This window comes from Oncorhynchus mykiss, chromosome 18 (genome assembly GCF_057628025.1).
Source record: "Oncorhynchus mykiss isolate SJ-2025 chromosome 18, ASM5762802v1, whole genome shotgun sequence".
In the NCBI taxonomy this organism is placed as follows: Eukaryota; Metazoa; Chordata; class Actinopteri; order Salmoniformes; family Salmonidae; genus Oncorhynchus; species Oncorhynchus mykiss.
In genome coordinates this window covers 19,317,220-19,333,977 of record NC_143039.1, presented here as the reverse complement: position 1 = coordinate 19,333,977, position 16,758 = coordinate 19,317,220, and the positions used below count along the sequence as shown (strand labels likewise).

Below are 16,758 nucleotides of genomic sequence, written 5' to 3'. Positions count from 1 at the left end.
TGTATTTAAAAAACAAAATGAGGCACACACGCTGGTATACTTACCAAAGTTATTACATTTTATTAATCCGATTCTGGCCATTATTGTTGATGTTTATATTGATGTGTATGCAGGGCGCATCTGTAAAAGAGACCTTGGCTACAGAATGACTCACTGTCAAAAAAGGTTCAATAAAATACGAATTTGGTCTGGCTACAAACTCATGACATAACTATTCATAGACCATGCATACATTTTCATTTAGCTATCAATTTGCTGAGAAAATAATATCATTTCAGATGCCATATGTGCTTTATAATGCGTTAGGTCGTTTATAACAGCTTAATGTATACAATCCATCATATGATATTGGGGATTTTTATTGCTATAAATGTACATTACTTTAACATGTTCAGTGTGTTAAGACTGAGCTGTTACATAAGGAGTCTATAGGATCAACAGATAAAGGGCCACAACACCTGTCCAGCTGATTCTCAGGAAAAGATCAAGTACTCTGAAGTCAGTTACTCAGACATTTTACAGTCAATATTTCAGCATTAATGAGTGAGTTATACATACTGTTAAGAGAAGAGTACTATAGTTAACAATGAATGCACTGTGCAGACCCTTAGACAAATGTGCAGAACTGACATCTTTCTATATTAGAGAAGACGCAGTCAAACTCCTGATATACGGTGTCTTTGAATAATCTGGTGATACAGGTAGCCTTGCGCGTCATCACACAAAATGGTAACGCTCACATATTCATATGACACAATCATGACGTCATCTCTACAGGACAAGACAGTGGAACTAGGAACAGGGTCAAAAAAAAGAAATGTGAAAAAAAAGAAGAGCTGGGCAAAGAAAACACCGACCCCACTTACAGGAACCAACAATGGTCCTGGGCCCAAAAGACCATGTACACTTTACCATTAAGACAAACTGGCATGGGTCTGAAACAGTAAAGAGGTCCAAACATTAGTCCAGCACAGTGCATCACACTGAAAAAGCTATAATGTGGACAAAACATTTGTTAGATTTCTTTCAACGACATTTAACTGGTAACATTTGAGAGGACATTAGTGGCACCATTACTATGGTAAAAAAAAGGTGTGGTTATGAAAACAAAATGGAGAAAACTTGAAAGCCTGTCTGTCAGTGAATTAATGTAAAATAAATATAGTTATCTTTGAATGGTTGTTAATGGCAGAGCATTTGCCAAGTACAGAGTGAGAATCTTCCAGACAAAAACACTGCGAGATCGGTCACCACATAAAGCCATTACATCATTGGGATTACAGCATTACCAACACACCCATCAACCCCTCAGCGATTGAACCTATTCCCACGCCAAGAGGGTCAGAGTACCCAGAATATTCCAAGAGTCATTCCCAGAGATAACATTCCATACCCCACTAACGCTGCCAGCCAGAAGACAGATTCCTCCTACACTCAAAGATGTTTGCAAGAGTAGCCTACACCTCTGTAGGATGGAGCTACATGGTGAAGTGCCTTGTGTAGTCGTATTCTATCGTGGGGATGACGGCCTGGACAAACTTCAAGAAAATCAACAGATACCTGAAACATGAAGTTAAGGAATAATGTGTAGGCAAGAATGGAAGAGAAACAGTATTAGCAAGATCACTTCTATTTACAACTCATCTTAGCTTGGGTTACATTGAATTATACCATGGCATTTTTGAAAACTCCTTTCACTATAAAGCACAGTATATCAGCACGTTAGAATTCAACTATAGCCATTGAATTCTACCGTGTTTGAGCTGCGTTTGAAAGCAAAAGTCGAATTGAAAACATTGAATTAGATTTTTCATAACAGCAAGCTACGACTGACGGTTTCTTTGTTTGGTTACCAAGGCAACTACTGTAGTTATCTAGTAAACTTGCTAGCTACATCAGTGGATGTTGAAAACATTTCAAGCAGCACATTTGTTAAATTATAGTCATGGTATGAAAGGAATAATCAACTCGTTCCCTGGAAATTAACACAACTCCGTGGAAACTAAGTCAGTCATTATTTTCCATAGATCACATAGCCCCTCTTACATAATGATACATACACTTAAATCCCCAAGCTGCATTAAAAACACTTGACTTCAGCTGAGCCGACAATTCACTTAAAGGATGCATATGAACTCCAAGCTCTCCTCCCCCTTCTGCCACCGTCTCAATGATCCTTTTCATCACTTCAGCATGTCTGGAAAACAGGAAGTGCCAACATTAGTTTACAGGACCATAAGCGCTCCCTCGATGAGTATTACAGTCGGATCAGGGCCCGTACTCAACGTTTTTCAGAATAGGAGTTCTGATGTGGGATCAGTTTTAGATTATAATGAATAGAAAGGGGGACCTGATCCTAGATCAGCACTCCTCCGACTTTGAGTCAATGAAAGCATGTTCATGATCTCTTGCTTTTACCTGCAGGGATGCACGGAGCACATGGCTGGGGGTGGTAGGTGGGGGTGATTTTCGATGGTGACGGTTTTCTTCACATGATCCTGGCTGATGTCTTCATACATCTGATCCACTGTCAGGGGCTGTCTGTCCTGTAGGAGTGAGAGGGGAAATGGTAAACAGAACGTAGAAGCCAGGATCTCAGTTTCCCAGGTAAGTCAAAGACATCGTTCTTCCTCAGCTGTAAGAACGCATCTTGGGATTTACATCCTCAGTAATATTCACAATGCAATCCAAAAGGAAACACAGCAGCATCTAAATGCCAACATGTTTTGTTACTGTGCACATGGGATGCACTTTTTGGTCTACCCAAGAAACCCAGTTACACTAAGCTGACTCTGTACTGCTGAGAGCTAGTTTACAAATCAAATACATTTTAATGTCACATGCGCTGAATACAACAGGTGTAGTGAATGCTTAGTGAATGCTTACTTACAAGCCCTTAACCAACAATGCAGTTAAGAAAAATATGTGTTAAAGTATTTACTAAAATAAACTGAAGTAAAAAATAAAATAAATAATTAAGGAGCAACAATAAAATAACAGTAGCAAGGCTATATACAGGGGGTACCGGTACAGAGTCAATGTACAGTAAGTGTGTTACCTCATCGTATCCAAACAGCCAGAGTCGAGGAGTCTGATAGTATTTGTCATATGTGATGTAGAGGTCATAGGTTCGAGTCTGCAGGATGTCATCGCTCCCAGCTTCTCCCGTTTTGGATTTAGACAAGTCCACCATTTTACTGGTGTCCAGGGTGGCCTAGAGACATATGGGAAAGAAAAAAAAACTGAAGTGAAAAATGGGGAATAGAGACACTTCCTGGAAACGGAAGCAATGTACAATAAAAGTTACAACAATACTGTGAACTTCTGACCTCATCTGTTTCCAGTAGTCCACTCTCCTCATACTCTGAAAGAACAGAACAAGACAAACTGAACCATTACATAATTAATTATGAAAGTCAGTTAAGAACAAATTCTTATTTACAATGACGGCCTACCAAAAGGCCTCCTGCGGGGGCGGGGGTTAAAAATACAAAAAAAATAGGACAAAACAAACATCACAACTAGTGAAGTATAACCACAGAACAATGACACAGATATTTCACCGGACGTAGAAATGTGAAGCATCCGCTTGGAGTTTCCACATACTACCAAATATGGTAGTGAAAGGAAGCCCAACGGCCGGGAGTGGGAGAAGACGGAACAAGATGGATTTTGGCCGACATTCTGCTAATTTCTCATCGATTAAACATTTGATCTCAATTCAATTCTGTCCCCAAAACTAAAATATGCTACAAACATAATCAAGTAAGTTTTGTATACTTTACCCGTTGCCAAAGTTTAAAAATGGTGTGTTGTTTAGGAGTGTAAAGGCGAGTTGAGTTATTGCACAAACGCACTTCAGAGTAGGTGTTCCCTAATGGAAATATGCACATCGTGCTAGAACGCACCAATTAGGACCTCGCTAGCTCGTGCTTGCCTCTGCCCATTATGACTAATTTGTTCCCGTTTGAAACAAAGAGCTATGGTCTATCTTGGTTTAGTTATACAAGTCTGGAATATTCCTTGAGGAGTAGAGAGTAGACACCTTCCATATCTGCTGCCTCGTCTTCATCATCATCATCATCATCTCCGTTCCCACAAGCACCAGACTTCACATTCATGTTCATGTCCTTTCAAAACAAAGGAATACAACTATTTTAAGACGTCTGCAATGGTATTAATCTAAGGTTGTTAGTTTGAAACATTCATTAGCAATGCAGATTACTAGGGTTCAATAACAAAACGTAAATGGTCCATCATATTTACCTTGTTGTCCAATGAGATTTCTCGTACAGCTTCTGTAACTCCCCCTATACCTAAAATATCAATTTGAAATATAACATTCCTTGAGAAACAAACCCAAAAGCTAACTTTATTTATAATGTATTCCTGATAAAATACCCAAGAAAATGAACCATTGTCACAGTGTCTAAAGTGTCCAACCTGAGTTGTGGTAGGTGTCGACCCATCCTCCATCTCCGTCATCCTCCTCTATGATGGCTTCCAGTTCATCACAATACTCCATCTGTTTACAGCGCTTATAGCAGGGAACTGTAGACACACACACACAAAATATACACTACTACAGCAACAATAAGGACAAGTAACAGTATTGTAGAGAAAGCGCCGCTTTAAATTTTTCCTTTATTTAACTAGGCAAGTCAGTTAAGAACACAATCTTATTTTCAATGACGGCCTAGGAACAGTGGGTTAACTGCCTGTTCAGGGGCAGAACGACAGATTTGTACCTTGTCAGCTCGGCGGTTACTAGTCCAACGCTCTAACCACTAGGCTACCCTGCCGCCCATGGATCACTAGTCACTTTAATAATGGCACTTAAATAATGTTTACATATCTTGCATTACTCATCTCATATGTATAAACTGTATTTTACACCGTTTATTGCATCTTGCCTATGCCGCTCGGTCAATGCTCATCCATACATTTATACCTATATATTCTTATTCCATTTCTTTACTTAGATTTGTGTGCATTAGGTAGTTGTTGAATTGTTCAACTACATGTTATTGCTGCACTGTCAGAACTAGAAGCACAAGCATTTCGCTACACTCGCAATAACATCTGCTAACCATGTGTATGTGACCAATAACATCTGCTAACCATGTGTATGTGACCAATAACATCTGCTAACCATGTGTATGTGACCAATAACATCTGCTAACCATGTGTATGTGACCAATAACATTTGATTTGAGTTCACACAGTTCTTACCATTGCGAGTCAATAGGAACTGCTTATCCTTGGGTAAATACGGCTTCACCTTCTCCTCTTCCCCAGACACCCTGGATGGAATAAACATGATGTGACATCTGGGACTACTGTGCTGTCAAAACATCATACTGTAGTTGATGCTATATTTGGAGACAGCATAACATCCATCCAGAATAATTACATGCTCATATCAGATGAATTAGATTGGAGAAATTAAGTGCAATTTAGCTGACTACAATATCATATTAGAGGTGCGATAAAGTCCATTTCAATTCCTGTTAGTTGAACATCGGAACATGGGCATTTCTTCATAAGAGTGTAATTCAATTTCAGAATTGACTTGGATGGAGCCAACCCATGTCCTGGGGTAGCGTGTACAATATTGAGTATCAATCTTACTCCAATGGACACTCACCATTTCCATGTGGGGCAGTGATGAACAAGGTGATCTCCAGCAGCTACAAACTAATGGAGAGAAAATAGAGATTTAATAGGAAGTTGTAATAGTTCAGTCAGATGACATTTACTCTGTGGGTTGGGGGAAAGGAGCTTTTTGGAATTGTGACCTACTTCTCCAAATCGCTTTCAGTTGCACTTATTTTCCCAAATGATGAAAGCCTACATACGTGTGACTTGTTGGGGTTTCTACGTGACTCAGTTACAAATGATACCAAATACAACTTCCTCACCTCTTCTGGAGTGATAACTCCTGTCTCCTTGAATTTGGATTCCTATCAGACAAAATAATGAAGTAATGTTATTGTTGAGTTGGCAGTTTGGTATATTTAACGTGTGTGACTGCCTGCAAACAATTTCATTACAGAGGTTAGACATTCCATTCTTAATTGCTTAAACATTGACTGTCACATTTCTCAAATGTGATAACTGAAATCATGCGAACGTTAGCTACATTGACAAGACAGTCATCAACGCCATGAACCCTCTAAATATTTCATAAACCGAGATTATACACTGCAATAGGACTGTAAACAACGAATTGTAGCTACATAATACATGTTGAGAGCACTTGAGAAGACTTCCCGATAAAGTATGCTAGCATGTTAGCATCTTACACATCACTGCTGAGTGATAGCAATCTACAGTAGCTAGCGATACAGCTAATATAGCTTACCTTCAGCACTGGAGTAAAAAACTCGGCTACACCAAGGGCCGTGCCTTTTACGGAATTAATGGCGTTCTGCATGTTAGCTATCAGATCGATCCCCGACAGATGTGTGAGTCTTCAAATGCCGAAAGACCGTCGGTTTCAGTTGTTTTTTTTGTCAGCAACAGATCACATGACTTGTCATTTGAGAATCCCCTTCCGCTGTTAAAGTCTCGAGAGATTTGTCTGGACGGCTCAAGGGTTGCCCGATCATGACTGGCCCAGGCCCCAAGGGAAAGTTAAATACATTTGAGTTCTTCAATCTGGAATAAGACCTTTATTCAGAAGACATACAGGTAACTGCCAAAATGAAGGAAACACCAATATAGGGAACACGAGCCTCCAGAACAGCTTCAATGTGCCATGCCATAGATTCTTCAAGTATCTGTTACTCTATTGGAGGGATGTGACACTATTCCTCCACAAGAAATTCCATAATTTGGCATTTTGTTGATGGTTTTTAACGCTGATCCAGAATCTCTCATAAGTGTTCAATTGGGTTGAGATCTGATGACTGAGAAACACACAACCGTTTAAACCCCCTCTGCTCTTTTGAGCCCTCTATTTCAAAGCCACTTAGATCTCTTCTTCAAGCCATGGTAGAAAAATGACGGGAAACTGGGAATTTGTATACAGGGGAGTGTTGAGCTCTACAGCAGACTCGCACAATTCAATCGCTGGTTGAACACTATTTTCTGTCCCTCCCAAAATATATTTGTAGATAACTGGCCCTCTTTCTGGGACTCGCACACAACAGGACCAAGCCTGGCATGCTCAGGAGTGACAGACTATCTTAGCTGGAAGGGGCTCTCATCTTCCCTATAAACATAGACAGGGCTCAAACTCCTCTAGCTCCACAATGAGATAGGGTGCAGGCCAGGCAGTAGTCTGTCAGCCAGCCTGCCAGCTTAGTGTAGTCAGCTCAGTTTTTCCCATTCAGACCCTGACTGTGCCTCGATCTAGGTATGGCAAAACTAAACATGGCTTTGTTCGCATTAGCAATCTCACTGGAATAAAGACCTCCTCCATTCCTGTTATTATTGAAAGATATTGTGATAATACTCCACAACGGCTCATAGTAATGGCTGGAATGGTATCAAACACATGGAAATGTGTTTTATGTGTTCGATACCATTCCATTTTCTCCGTTCCGGGCTCATAGCCATTAATATGAGCCCCTTCTCCCCAATTAAGGTGCCACCTGTGCTCATATCTCAAAATAGGACTACTTAATGTTAGATCCCTCACTTCCAAGGCAGTCATAGGCAATTAACTAATCACTGATCATAAACTTTATGTGATTGGCCTGACTGAAACATGGCTCAAGACTGATGAATATACTGGGTTAAATGAGGCCTCTCCTCCTGGTTACACGAGTGACCAAATCTCCACCAAATTGGGAGTCTTCCAACGAGCTTTGAAAGACAGTACCGTGCAATATGAAAAAGCCTACAATGCTGCTCGTTCAACCTACCTTCACAACCTGAGGAGAATAAAACACGATTCAAAATAGATTTCTGATACTGTTGCAAAGCTAATTAAAAAGCAGCATTCCCCAAGTGAGGATGGCCTTTACTTCAGCAGTGATGAATTCATTAACTTCTTTGATGAAAAGATCATGATCATTAAAAAGCAAATTACAGACACCTGTTTGAATATGCGTATTTCTCCAAAACTCAGTTATAATGAGTCTGCACAGAACTGCCAGGACCTCGGATCAATGGAGACACTCAAGTGTTTTTATCCTGTATATCTCCACACGTTCAAGAAAATAGTCATGGCCTCCAAACCTTCCAGCTGTCTAATGGACCCTATTCCAACTAAACTACAGAAAGAGCTACTTCCTGTGCTTCACCTTCCTATGTTGAACATAATAAATGGCTCCCTATCCTCCTGATTTGAACCAAACTCACTAAAAGTGGAAGTAATAAAGCCTCTCCTGAAAAAGCCAAACCTTGACCTGGAAAATGGAAAGAATTATTGGCCTATATCGAATCTCCCATTCCTCTCAATTATTTAGGAAAAAAGCTGTTTCTCATCAACTCACTTTCTTCCTGATGACAAATAATGTATACGAAACGCTCCAATCTGGTTTTAGACCCTATCCAAGTACTGAGACCACACTTGTGAAGGTGGTAAATTACATGTTAATGGCGTCAGACCAAGGCTCTGTGTCTGTCCTCGTGTCCCTAGACTTTAGTGCTGCTTTTGATACCATCAATCACCACATTCTTTTGGAGAGATTGGAAACCCAAATTGGTCTACGCGGACAAGTTCATGCCTGGTTTAGATCTTATCTGTCGGAAAGATATCAGTTAGTCTCTGTGGACGGTTTGTCCTCTGACAAATCAATGTTAAGCTTCGGTATTCCTCAAGGTTCAAATTTAGGACCACTATTATTTTCACTATGCTGCCTCTTGGTGATGTCATTTGGAAACACAATGTCAACTGTCACTGCTATGCAGACGACACACAGCTGTACATTTCAATGAAACATGGTGAAGCCCCAAAATTGCATACCCTGGAAGCCTGTGTTTCAGACATAAGGAAGTAGATGATTCATTATTTTAATTCATTATTTTATTATTATTTTTGATTCATTGTTTTACTTTTAAACTCAGACAAAACAGTGATGCTGGATCTAGGTCCAAAGAAACAAAGAGATCAGCTGTTTGATCTGACAATTCATCTCAGTGGTTGTACAGTCATCTAAAATAAAACTGTGAAGGACCTCTGCATTACTCTGGACCCTTATCAACAATATTTTAAAATGGCTTTTTTTTCCATCTTTCTATCAGTGCAAAACATTTTGTCAAAAAATCATAAAGCACAGCTAATCCATGCTTTTGTTACTTCAAGATTAGACTACTGAAATGCTCTACTCTCCAGCTACCCCTCTGCTTTGGCAAAGTGGGTGGGGTTGAAGAACGATCTGGCCTTAATTGTACTCTTATAATCTCCAGCCAGAAGGGGACTGGTCACCCCTCAGAGCCCGGCTTCGCACTAGGTTTCTTCCTAGGTTCCTGCCTTTCTGGGGAGTTTTTCCTAGCCACCGGGCTTCCACATCTGCATTGCCTGCTTTTTGTGGCTTTAGGATGGGTTTCTGTATAAGCAATTTGTGACATCTGATTGATGACTGTAAGCATGATGGGATGTTAATTGCTTAATTAACTCAGGACCCACACCTGTGTGGAAGCACCTGCTTTCAATACACTTTGTATCCCTCATTCACTCAAGTGTTTCCTTTATTTGGGCAGTTACCGGTATATCTCCATACAAGATAACAAATATATGCACAACATAAAAGGCAATTGCCAAATGTTTTTAATCTGAAATCTCCATTCTCCCTGTGAAACAAATCACATTCAAAAATATATGGAAGAAAAAGTATGCTACATTTTCATAATCTATTATAGAAAAGTCCATTCTTATAAAACAACGTCACAGTTATCAAAATGCAAAAAAAAAAAAGCTTTCATGAAATGCCATTCATACAATGGCTTCATATAGTTCATGGGAGAAGGACACAACCAGGCCTCAATAGAAAATCGAACACATCCTAAGGGGAACATCCTATTCTCAATCCTTTAGTAACCATATCCACGGTGGTAACCATCCGGGTCTCTGTCATGACCGTAGCCCCCATACTCATCCTCAGGACAGCGCATGCCAAGGGACTGCTGGATAGCCATCTCCTGTCTGCGGAGCTGCATGGAGTCAACCAGGTCATATATGATGGACATGGACCACATGGGAGACGGGTACCAGGACTTGACGTTGCCGTCTTTCCCCACCAGCAGCATAGAGAAGTACTCTGGGCTGATCTGGAAGTAGTTCCTGATGTCCTGCACCAGAGAGGGAGAAACGTCCTCACGTTCCACAGTGGCAGTCCCTGTGACACAAGCAGGGTTGAGGGGTTAACTTGAATTGATTTCATACATTAAGAACAACAATGTTTAGAAGAAGAATGGAAGAAGAAGAAGACTTAAACCTAAATCAAATCTTCAGTTATATAAGCTCAGGATTTTCCCACCAATATGGTAACAGTAGCTGTTTCTTACCGTTGATTGGGTATAGCTCAAGGGTCCCGCCCATATCCTCCATGTCCTTTCCAATCAGCTTCAGCACAGACAAGTGGCGCAGGCCTGAGTAGAGTCAGGTGAAAACACGTCATTTCACATTACACCACTGCACCTCTTACGCCTAATATCAAACCCCTTTCAAACAAAGCCCTAGCGCCTTCCCAAAGATATCTAGTACATGTGAAGGTATAGGATATAGGTGTAAGTAGTGGTTTTAATTTAACTAGGCAAGTCAGCTCAGAACAAATTCTTATTTACAATGACAGCCTACCCCCGGCCAAACCCTAACGACACTGGGCCAATTATGTGCCGCCCTATGGGACTCCCAATCACGGCCGGTTGTGATACAGCCTGGAATAGAACCAGTGTCTGTAGTGACGCCTCGAGATGCAGAGCTTTAAACCGCTGCGCCACTAAGGAGCCCAAATAATACTATTCAGGGAAGTAGAATGGAGGGTACAGTATTATACTACACAGAATGGAGGGTATAGTATAATACTACACAGAATGGAGGGTACAGTATTATACTACACGGAATGGAGGGTACAGTATAATACTACACAGAATGGAGGGTACAGTATAATACTATACAGAATGGAGGGTACAGTATAATACTATACAGAATGGAGGGTACAGTATAATACTATACAGAATGGAGGGTACAGTATAATACTATACAGGGTAGTAGAATGGAGGGTACAGTATAATACTACACAGAATGGAGGGTACAGTATAATACTACACAGAATGGAGGATACAGTATTATACTACACAGAATGACCTCTCTCTCTGTCTAAGAGAGACAGAGCCCAATTTCTGCAATGTGGCCAAACTGAGTCCATGAAACATTTCCCAGTAGAAGTACTAAAGACATGCATACAACTGAAGCTCAACGGTCTTGATTAATTATTTTCACTGTGCTCGCTAGATTCCTTTCCCCAAATTACAAATGTTTCTAATTTGCAGATCTTTCATCCCAGTACTATTAATGTCCTCCACAGAAAGACTGTGTTGGCAGCTAAACAATAGCCTGTCCTCCCAAACTAAGAACCCTGTTTTTCATCAGTACGAGACCAACATGAGTAGTTAGTTGACCACATTGTCTACAGCAGGCTCAAAACCAAATACCAAACATTTTGGCGAGTCTCAAGAGACCTCTATCGTAACCCAGCTTTAGAGTGGTGTCTATTTTCTAACCCAAACAATTCAGGCATGTTACAGCTAAACGCCAAAAAATCCCTTTTGTTTGTTTGCATAGCTAATGCAGTATGTTACATATTTCGCAACAGTTAAAACTAATTGTGACAGACTCTGCAAGCTACAAATAAGTTGACATCCCATGAGATTATCTTCTGTTAATAGTTATGTTCGTAGTTCATTTGAACTCTGAAAAGATATATCCTGATGCTTGTACGGCATGGCTCGTTGGACCAACAGTGACAGACAGTAACAACAAGGGATGAGGACAGTGTGTTTCAGGAGTGGTATTTGAGAGGTAACCCTCCCTGCACTATCTCTATAAGCTTGAGGATCTGAGTGAGCTGGTGAGTTATTCAGGAAATATGTCTGCTCTTGAACGTAACAAGCAAAACATATTTTGATAATGTTTTATTGTCACATACACCAGATAGGAGCAGTGAAATGTGTTGTTTTACAGGGTCAGACATAGTAGTACAGCACCCCTGGAGTAAATTAGGGTTAAGAGCCTTGCTCAAGAGCACATTGGCAGATTTTTTACCTTGTCGGCTCAGGTATTCGAACCAGCAACCTTTCAGTTACTGGCCCAACACTTTAACCGCTACGCTACCTGTCACCCTAGTTGACCAAAGTGTGGCCACACATTCTGAACATCTCCACAGATGGGAGTGAAGTAGCCAAGACAAACACTTAAGGGCCCCAGTGAAATCATCAAAACGTACAGGCCTGAGACAACAGCGTGACATCACTACTCACCCAGATTGCAGGCCTGGCTAGTCAGGGCGTAGAGCTGCTGCTGATAGGCCCATTCCTCGTCGTCAGAGGAGGAGATCACAAACAGCCTGCGTCTCCAGCGGAACCTAGAGAAATATAAACACAGAACAAACAATGACATCAAATATATACAAACAAAGTTCCACAAGCATTTCAGAAGAACAAAAAGGTTACAAATGCATTTCTTTCTTTATTTGCATACATGTTCGACCAGGAGCACACAGGATGTCAGTGTCAGTTTTAGGCGAGTGTATTTGTCAGTTGTGTTGACTTGAAACTGCAGTCACACAGTCTTATATTGCAATTGCATCGTCCTAGATAATAACAAAAGCCCACTAGTACCGTGAGAGGAAGTTCTCCAGAGATTTGGATTTGTCTTCCTTCTTACACGCCACTCCTTGTCTCTTCTGCTGTTCCATCTCCTTGATGCGAGAAGAGAATGTGTCTATGTAGCCAAAAACAGCCGTCATGGCGATGGGCACCTCATATTCTTGCTGTGAATGGGGACAGAAAACCATATCACCCATCTTTAGGCAGAAAAAGTGTTACGGATGATACTGTATCAATTCACTGCAGTAAAATGGAGTTATTGAAGCGCTCAACCGATATGGTGGATTTTCACTCAGACATAGGACCGAAAGGTTAAACGCTCTTTCATCAAAATAAGAAGGTCATCCAGGATGCACAATACTAAGTAGCAGTATACAATAACACATTGTAATTATACCGCAGTAAGCTTTATAGGGAAACAAGGCCCACCAACCTTCACTTTCATATCAAAGTCAGTCAGCACCATATAGTAGTCGTCAAATATCAGTCCCAACTCATTCCTCAAGGCTCTGATGAGGGGCTGGTTTGTGAAGTCCTCTTCTTTCATGCCTTTCAGAGGCTGATCCTTCTCTGTAACCATAAACTTGTATTACACTGTCATCAGAGTAAAATAGAATTGAAAATTAGCAACAAAAAGTTCAAAACTTGACTTACCAGCCTGGTAATGGTCCATCTTCATGGTGCCATTGGTCAGAGAGCCAAAGATGGTGATAAGAGAGATTTTTCTGACGCCCAATTCACACACATGCTCCAGATACTCATCTCTCTGCTGCGTGTACATAGGATTCTCCTCGTCTGGAGTACTGATCACCTGGGAGGGAAAGAAAATTGACTGTTGTATCATGTGTCTATTCTGTTTGGTTCTATTCTATTCACATCTATTCTGTTCAGTTCTGTTCTGTTCTATTCAGTTCTATTCTATTCTGTTCGGTTCTATTCTATTCTGTTCGGTTCTATTCCATTCTATTTAGTTATATTCTGTTCTAGTGTACCAATATGCATGCTTCATATCAGATTTAATCAATACATTTATGTAATACAACAGAATACTCACAAGTAGACGTCGTCTCTTCTCAAAATGACCAAAAAAGGATACTAAGAGGTTTGGCTGTTTTGTGGGGGGCCTCTTGTTGTCTGCTTCTTTCTCCTGGTTAATAGCGGCCTTCTTCCCTGGTCTCCTGCCACGATAGAAGCCTCCATCACTGTCTTTAGTAGCCTTCAACCTTTTCTTGTCTGTTTTACTCTTTTTGCCTGATTTATCAGCCTTTTTCTTCCTCTCTGCATTGACAGGCCGCTTGACCTTGCTCTTCTTGGGGGAAGCTGTTTCCACCTGTGCATCAGAGTCAACCTTAAGTTCACTGCCCAGCTCTTCCCCTCCTTCAGTTGGTTTGTCGTTAGTGAGCTGAGTTGGAGAGGTAACAACTTGTCGGCCATGTTTGGTATCGTCGGTTGTGTCTTCTTCATATTGGTCTCTGTGGGATTCTGTAACGTCATCTATGCCATTTTTGTGGGTCTCTGAGAGGATGTAGAAGGATTCGTCTGTGGTGGGGACCTCTAGGTCCCAGTGCGGTGTTGTCTGGGGGTCCAAGGGCTTCGGAACGGTGGGTGTTGTGGTGGTTGTGGTTCGTCGTGTTGTTGTAGTTTTTGGTTTTGTTGTGGTGGTTGGTTTTATAGTGGTGGTTGTTTTTGTTGTGGTTGTTGGTTTTGTTGTGGTGGTTGGTTTTATAGTGGTGGTGGTCGTGGTTGTTTTTGTTGTAGTTTTTGGTTTTGTTGTGGTGGTGGTCGTGGTTGTTTTTGTTGTGGTGGTTGGTTTTATAGTGGTGGTGGTCGTGGTTGGTTTTGTTGTGGTGGTTACTTTTGTGGTCGTGGTTGTTTTTCTGGTGGTGGTTGTGGTTGGCTTTGCTGTAGTTATGGTTGTGGTTGCTTTTGTTGTTGGTAGTGGTTTTGTTGTGGTTATAGTTTTTTTTTTTTTTGTTCTTGTTGGTTTTGTTGTGGTGGTTGTGGTTGGCTTTGTTGTAATTGTGGTTGCCTTTGTGGTCATAGTTGGTTTTGTGGTTGGTCGGGATGTGGTAACTGTCACAGCCTTTGGTCCTTGAGCTGGTCTCTGCACCCCTTTCCTCACTGGCACCCTCTCCACTGTAGAGTTCACTGTGACCTCTGACCCCGTGGTCAATACCCCCTGGCCTTGAGACTCAACCACCTGGCCCTCAACACCGGCTGCCTTGCACCTCTGCACGAAGCCCCTCTGCCTGGCCTTCTCCAGCTTGCGCATGTGGGTCTGGTCCATCACCTCGTACATAGCCTCCAGCCTGACCGGGTACGGGTACCTCTCCTCCACCTGGAGGGTCTTCCTCAGGAGAACCATGCCAAACTTCCCCTCCTCCAGCTTCAGGAAGTTCATCAGCCTGGGGATGAGGACCGTGTCCAGGGGCTCCTCCGTCACCTGTCCCTTGGCGTTGACCCGCCGCACCTTCCCGCCTCGCTCTCCCTCCTGGTGGAACATCACTATCATCTGCATGTGCCGCTCCGCCATCTGGCAGTAGACGTCCGACTTGAGGAGGGTCATCATCAGGCGATAGTAACCGTCTGAGTCATGTGGGGCGGAGATGACCAGGACCCGGTTCTTCCCTGCGAAGCTGGCCAGGACGTTGAGGGAGCCTGCGCTGCCTGGGACGGTGCGGGCTGGTGTGGACTGAGGCTGAACCGCCTCCCCTGTCACTTGTTTACTGTTGTCTTGAGATGTGCCAGTGCCACTGCCAACCTGGTTTATGGGTTTCTTTGGTTGTTGGGGTATTCTTCTGCTTGGCATCATCCTTCTTCTTGGAGGCTCAGCTTTCTCATCTCTCTGCATTCTGTCACGATGGCTCGTCATAGTGGATACATTTATACCACCAGCGGAAGGAGCAATACTGTTCAGCACATTTTGTGTTCTGTTAAAAATCCCCCCCTGGAGGGATGTTCGTCGTAAGATTGTCCTGTTGAGGGGCCTCCTGTCAGAGGCCCCTGTGCTCCATACCAGCAACAGCCATAACACACAGAGATGCAGTGTCTGTTTCATTTTTGCAGTGTCAAAGAAAAACCTACAATGGGAATAAGAAGATCAGTGAGAGAGGCATTGCCTGTAGTCCTCCGTCTTTCTGACGTTGTGTCCAGTTTTCAGATGAAATAACTGATCAGTGAGAGAGGCATTGCCTGTAGTCCTCCGTCTTTCTGACGTTGTGTCCAGTTTTCAGATGAAATAACTGATCAGTGATTGTCCATAAAAACGCTTTGTTTGAGAAGAAGAAAATACTTCCGCAGTAGGTTATGACGTAACTGTTCAGAAAGACAAATGCACAGTCTGGGCTGTTTCAATAAAGTAAACACAAACACTTGTCAACTTGTGTGCTATAATCCTGCTGAAAGTTTACATGAAAATGAACCATTTACCATTCCATTCTGGTGACAAAAAATAACTCCCCGATGATAAGAAATATTGTGGCAGTCGTCCAATGCCTCCTTTCTCCGTTTCTGCAGCTGAAATGACATACATTTCATTTTCTATGTTAATGTAGACAGTGCAACCTCTGCTTACTAGGCGGCTACACGTAACGGTTCCATATATTCTGTCTATACAAAACTTACTCCATCGATTGTAACTTTAGAGGCCATTTTCCTCTTTCTAACGTCTTCAGAAGGAGAGATTTCTGGAAGTCTCAATGCGTTGTCGGTAAGGAGGGATCTTCTGCCTTCCCCCTTCCAGCGCATCGAGTTACCCGAGGAAATACTATGTAACCACAAATTCCATAAGCGCTCTCTCCCCTCTGAGCACCAACCCAAGACCAAGAAAGAAACGATTTGTTCTGCGTTCACGCGCACGTCGGAACGAGAAAACTCGGAAAGGTCCGACTTGCTAATTGTTTATAGCTACAGACGTGCCGCGTTCAACCAGTCAGAAAGTCGAACATTTCCGAGTTTCCTAGTACCGGCTAGCACTTG

At 42.0% G+C, this 16,758-nt stretch overlaps 2 protein-coding genes across 3 annotated transcripts; both read right to left on the bottom strand.

Annotated features, from left to right (window-relative positions):
• Window positions 1–37: 37 nt before the first annotated feature.
• Window positions 38–6,580, bottom strand: LOC110495621 (ubiquitin-like-conjugating enzyme ATG3). Its single transcript, XM_021570955.3, has 12 exons — window positions 6,365–6,580; window positions 5,922–5,963; window positions 5,648–5,697; window positions 5,233–5,303; window positions 4,444–4,551; window positions 4,267–4,316; window positions 4,046–4,130; window positions 3,330–3,364; window positions 3,059–3,214; window positions 2,419–2,546; window positions 2,129–2,197; window positions 38–1,560 (listed from the first exon to the last, which is right to left on the bottom strand). The coding sequence occupies exons 1-12, from the start codon at window positions 6,434–6,436 to the stop codon at window positions 1,479–1,481; spliced, it is 948 nt and encodes a 315-aa protein (XP_021426630.3). The 5' UTR covers window positions 6,437–6,580; the 3' UTR covers window positions 38–1,478.
• Window positions 6,581–9,704: 3,124 nt separating this feature from the next.
• On the bottom strand, window positions 9,705–16,753 carry LOC110495615 (coiled-coil domain-containing protein 80). 2 transcript variants are annotated; one of them, XM_090207615.1, is made up of 8 exons: window positions 16,405–16,753; window positions 13,835–16,296; window positions 13,435–13,591; window positions 13,214–13,350; window positions 12,793–12,944; window positions 12,433–12,536; window positions 10,459–10,542; window positions 9,705–10,289 (listed from the first exon to the last, which is right to left on the bottom strand). In XM_090207615.1, the coding sequence occupies exons 2-8, from the start codon at window positions 15,836–15,838 to the stop codon at window positions 9,985–9,987; spliced, it is 2,943 nt and encodes a 980-aa protein (XP_090063741.1). In that variant the 5' UTR covers window positions 15,839–16,296; window positions 16,405–16,753; the 3' UTR covers window positions 9,705–9,984. The 2 variants fall into 2 exon arrangements, with proteins under 2 accessions (XP_090063741.1, XP_090063740.1); XM_090207614.1 differs by having other exon boundaries at window positions 13,835–16,737.
• Between the last annotated feature and the right edge of the window lie 5 nt (window positions 16,754–16,758).

Excerpts from the sequence above, each read along its gene's own strand:
- LOC110495621 (XM_021570955.3), bottom strand. The coding sequence starts at position 6,436 with ATGCAGAACGCCATTAATTCCGTAAAAGGCACGGCCCTTGGTGTAGCC. Across the intron at positions 5,698-5,921 it reads GAGTTATCACTCCAGAAGAG|TTTGTAGCTGCTGGAGATCA; the intron begins GTGAGGAAGTTG and ends TCTCTCCATTAG. Across the intron at positions 3,365-4,045 it reads CGAGGCAGCAGATATGGAAG|AGTATGAGGAGAGTGGACTA; the intron begins GTGTCTACTCTC and ends CTGTTCTTTCAG.
- LOC110495615 (XM_090207615.1), bottom strand. The coding sequence starts at position 15,838 with ATGAAACAGACACTGCATCTCTGTGTGTTATGGCTGTTGCTGGTATGG. Across the intron at positions 10,543-12,432 it reads TAGCCAGGCCTGCAATCTGG|GCCTGCGCCACTTGTCTGTG; the intron begins GTGAGTAGTGAT and ends GACTCTACTCAG. Across the intron at positions 10,290-10,458 it reads TGAGCTATACCCAATCAACG|GGACTGCCACTGTGGAACGT; the intron begins GTAAGAAACAGC and ends CTTGTGTCACAG.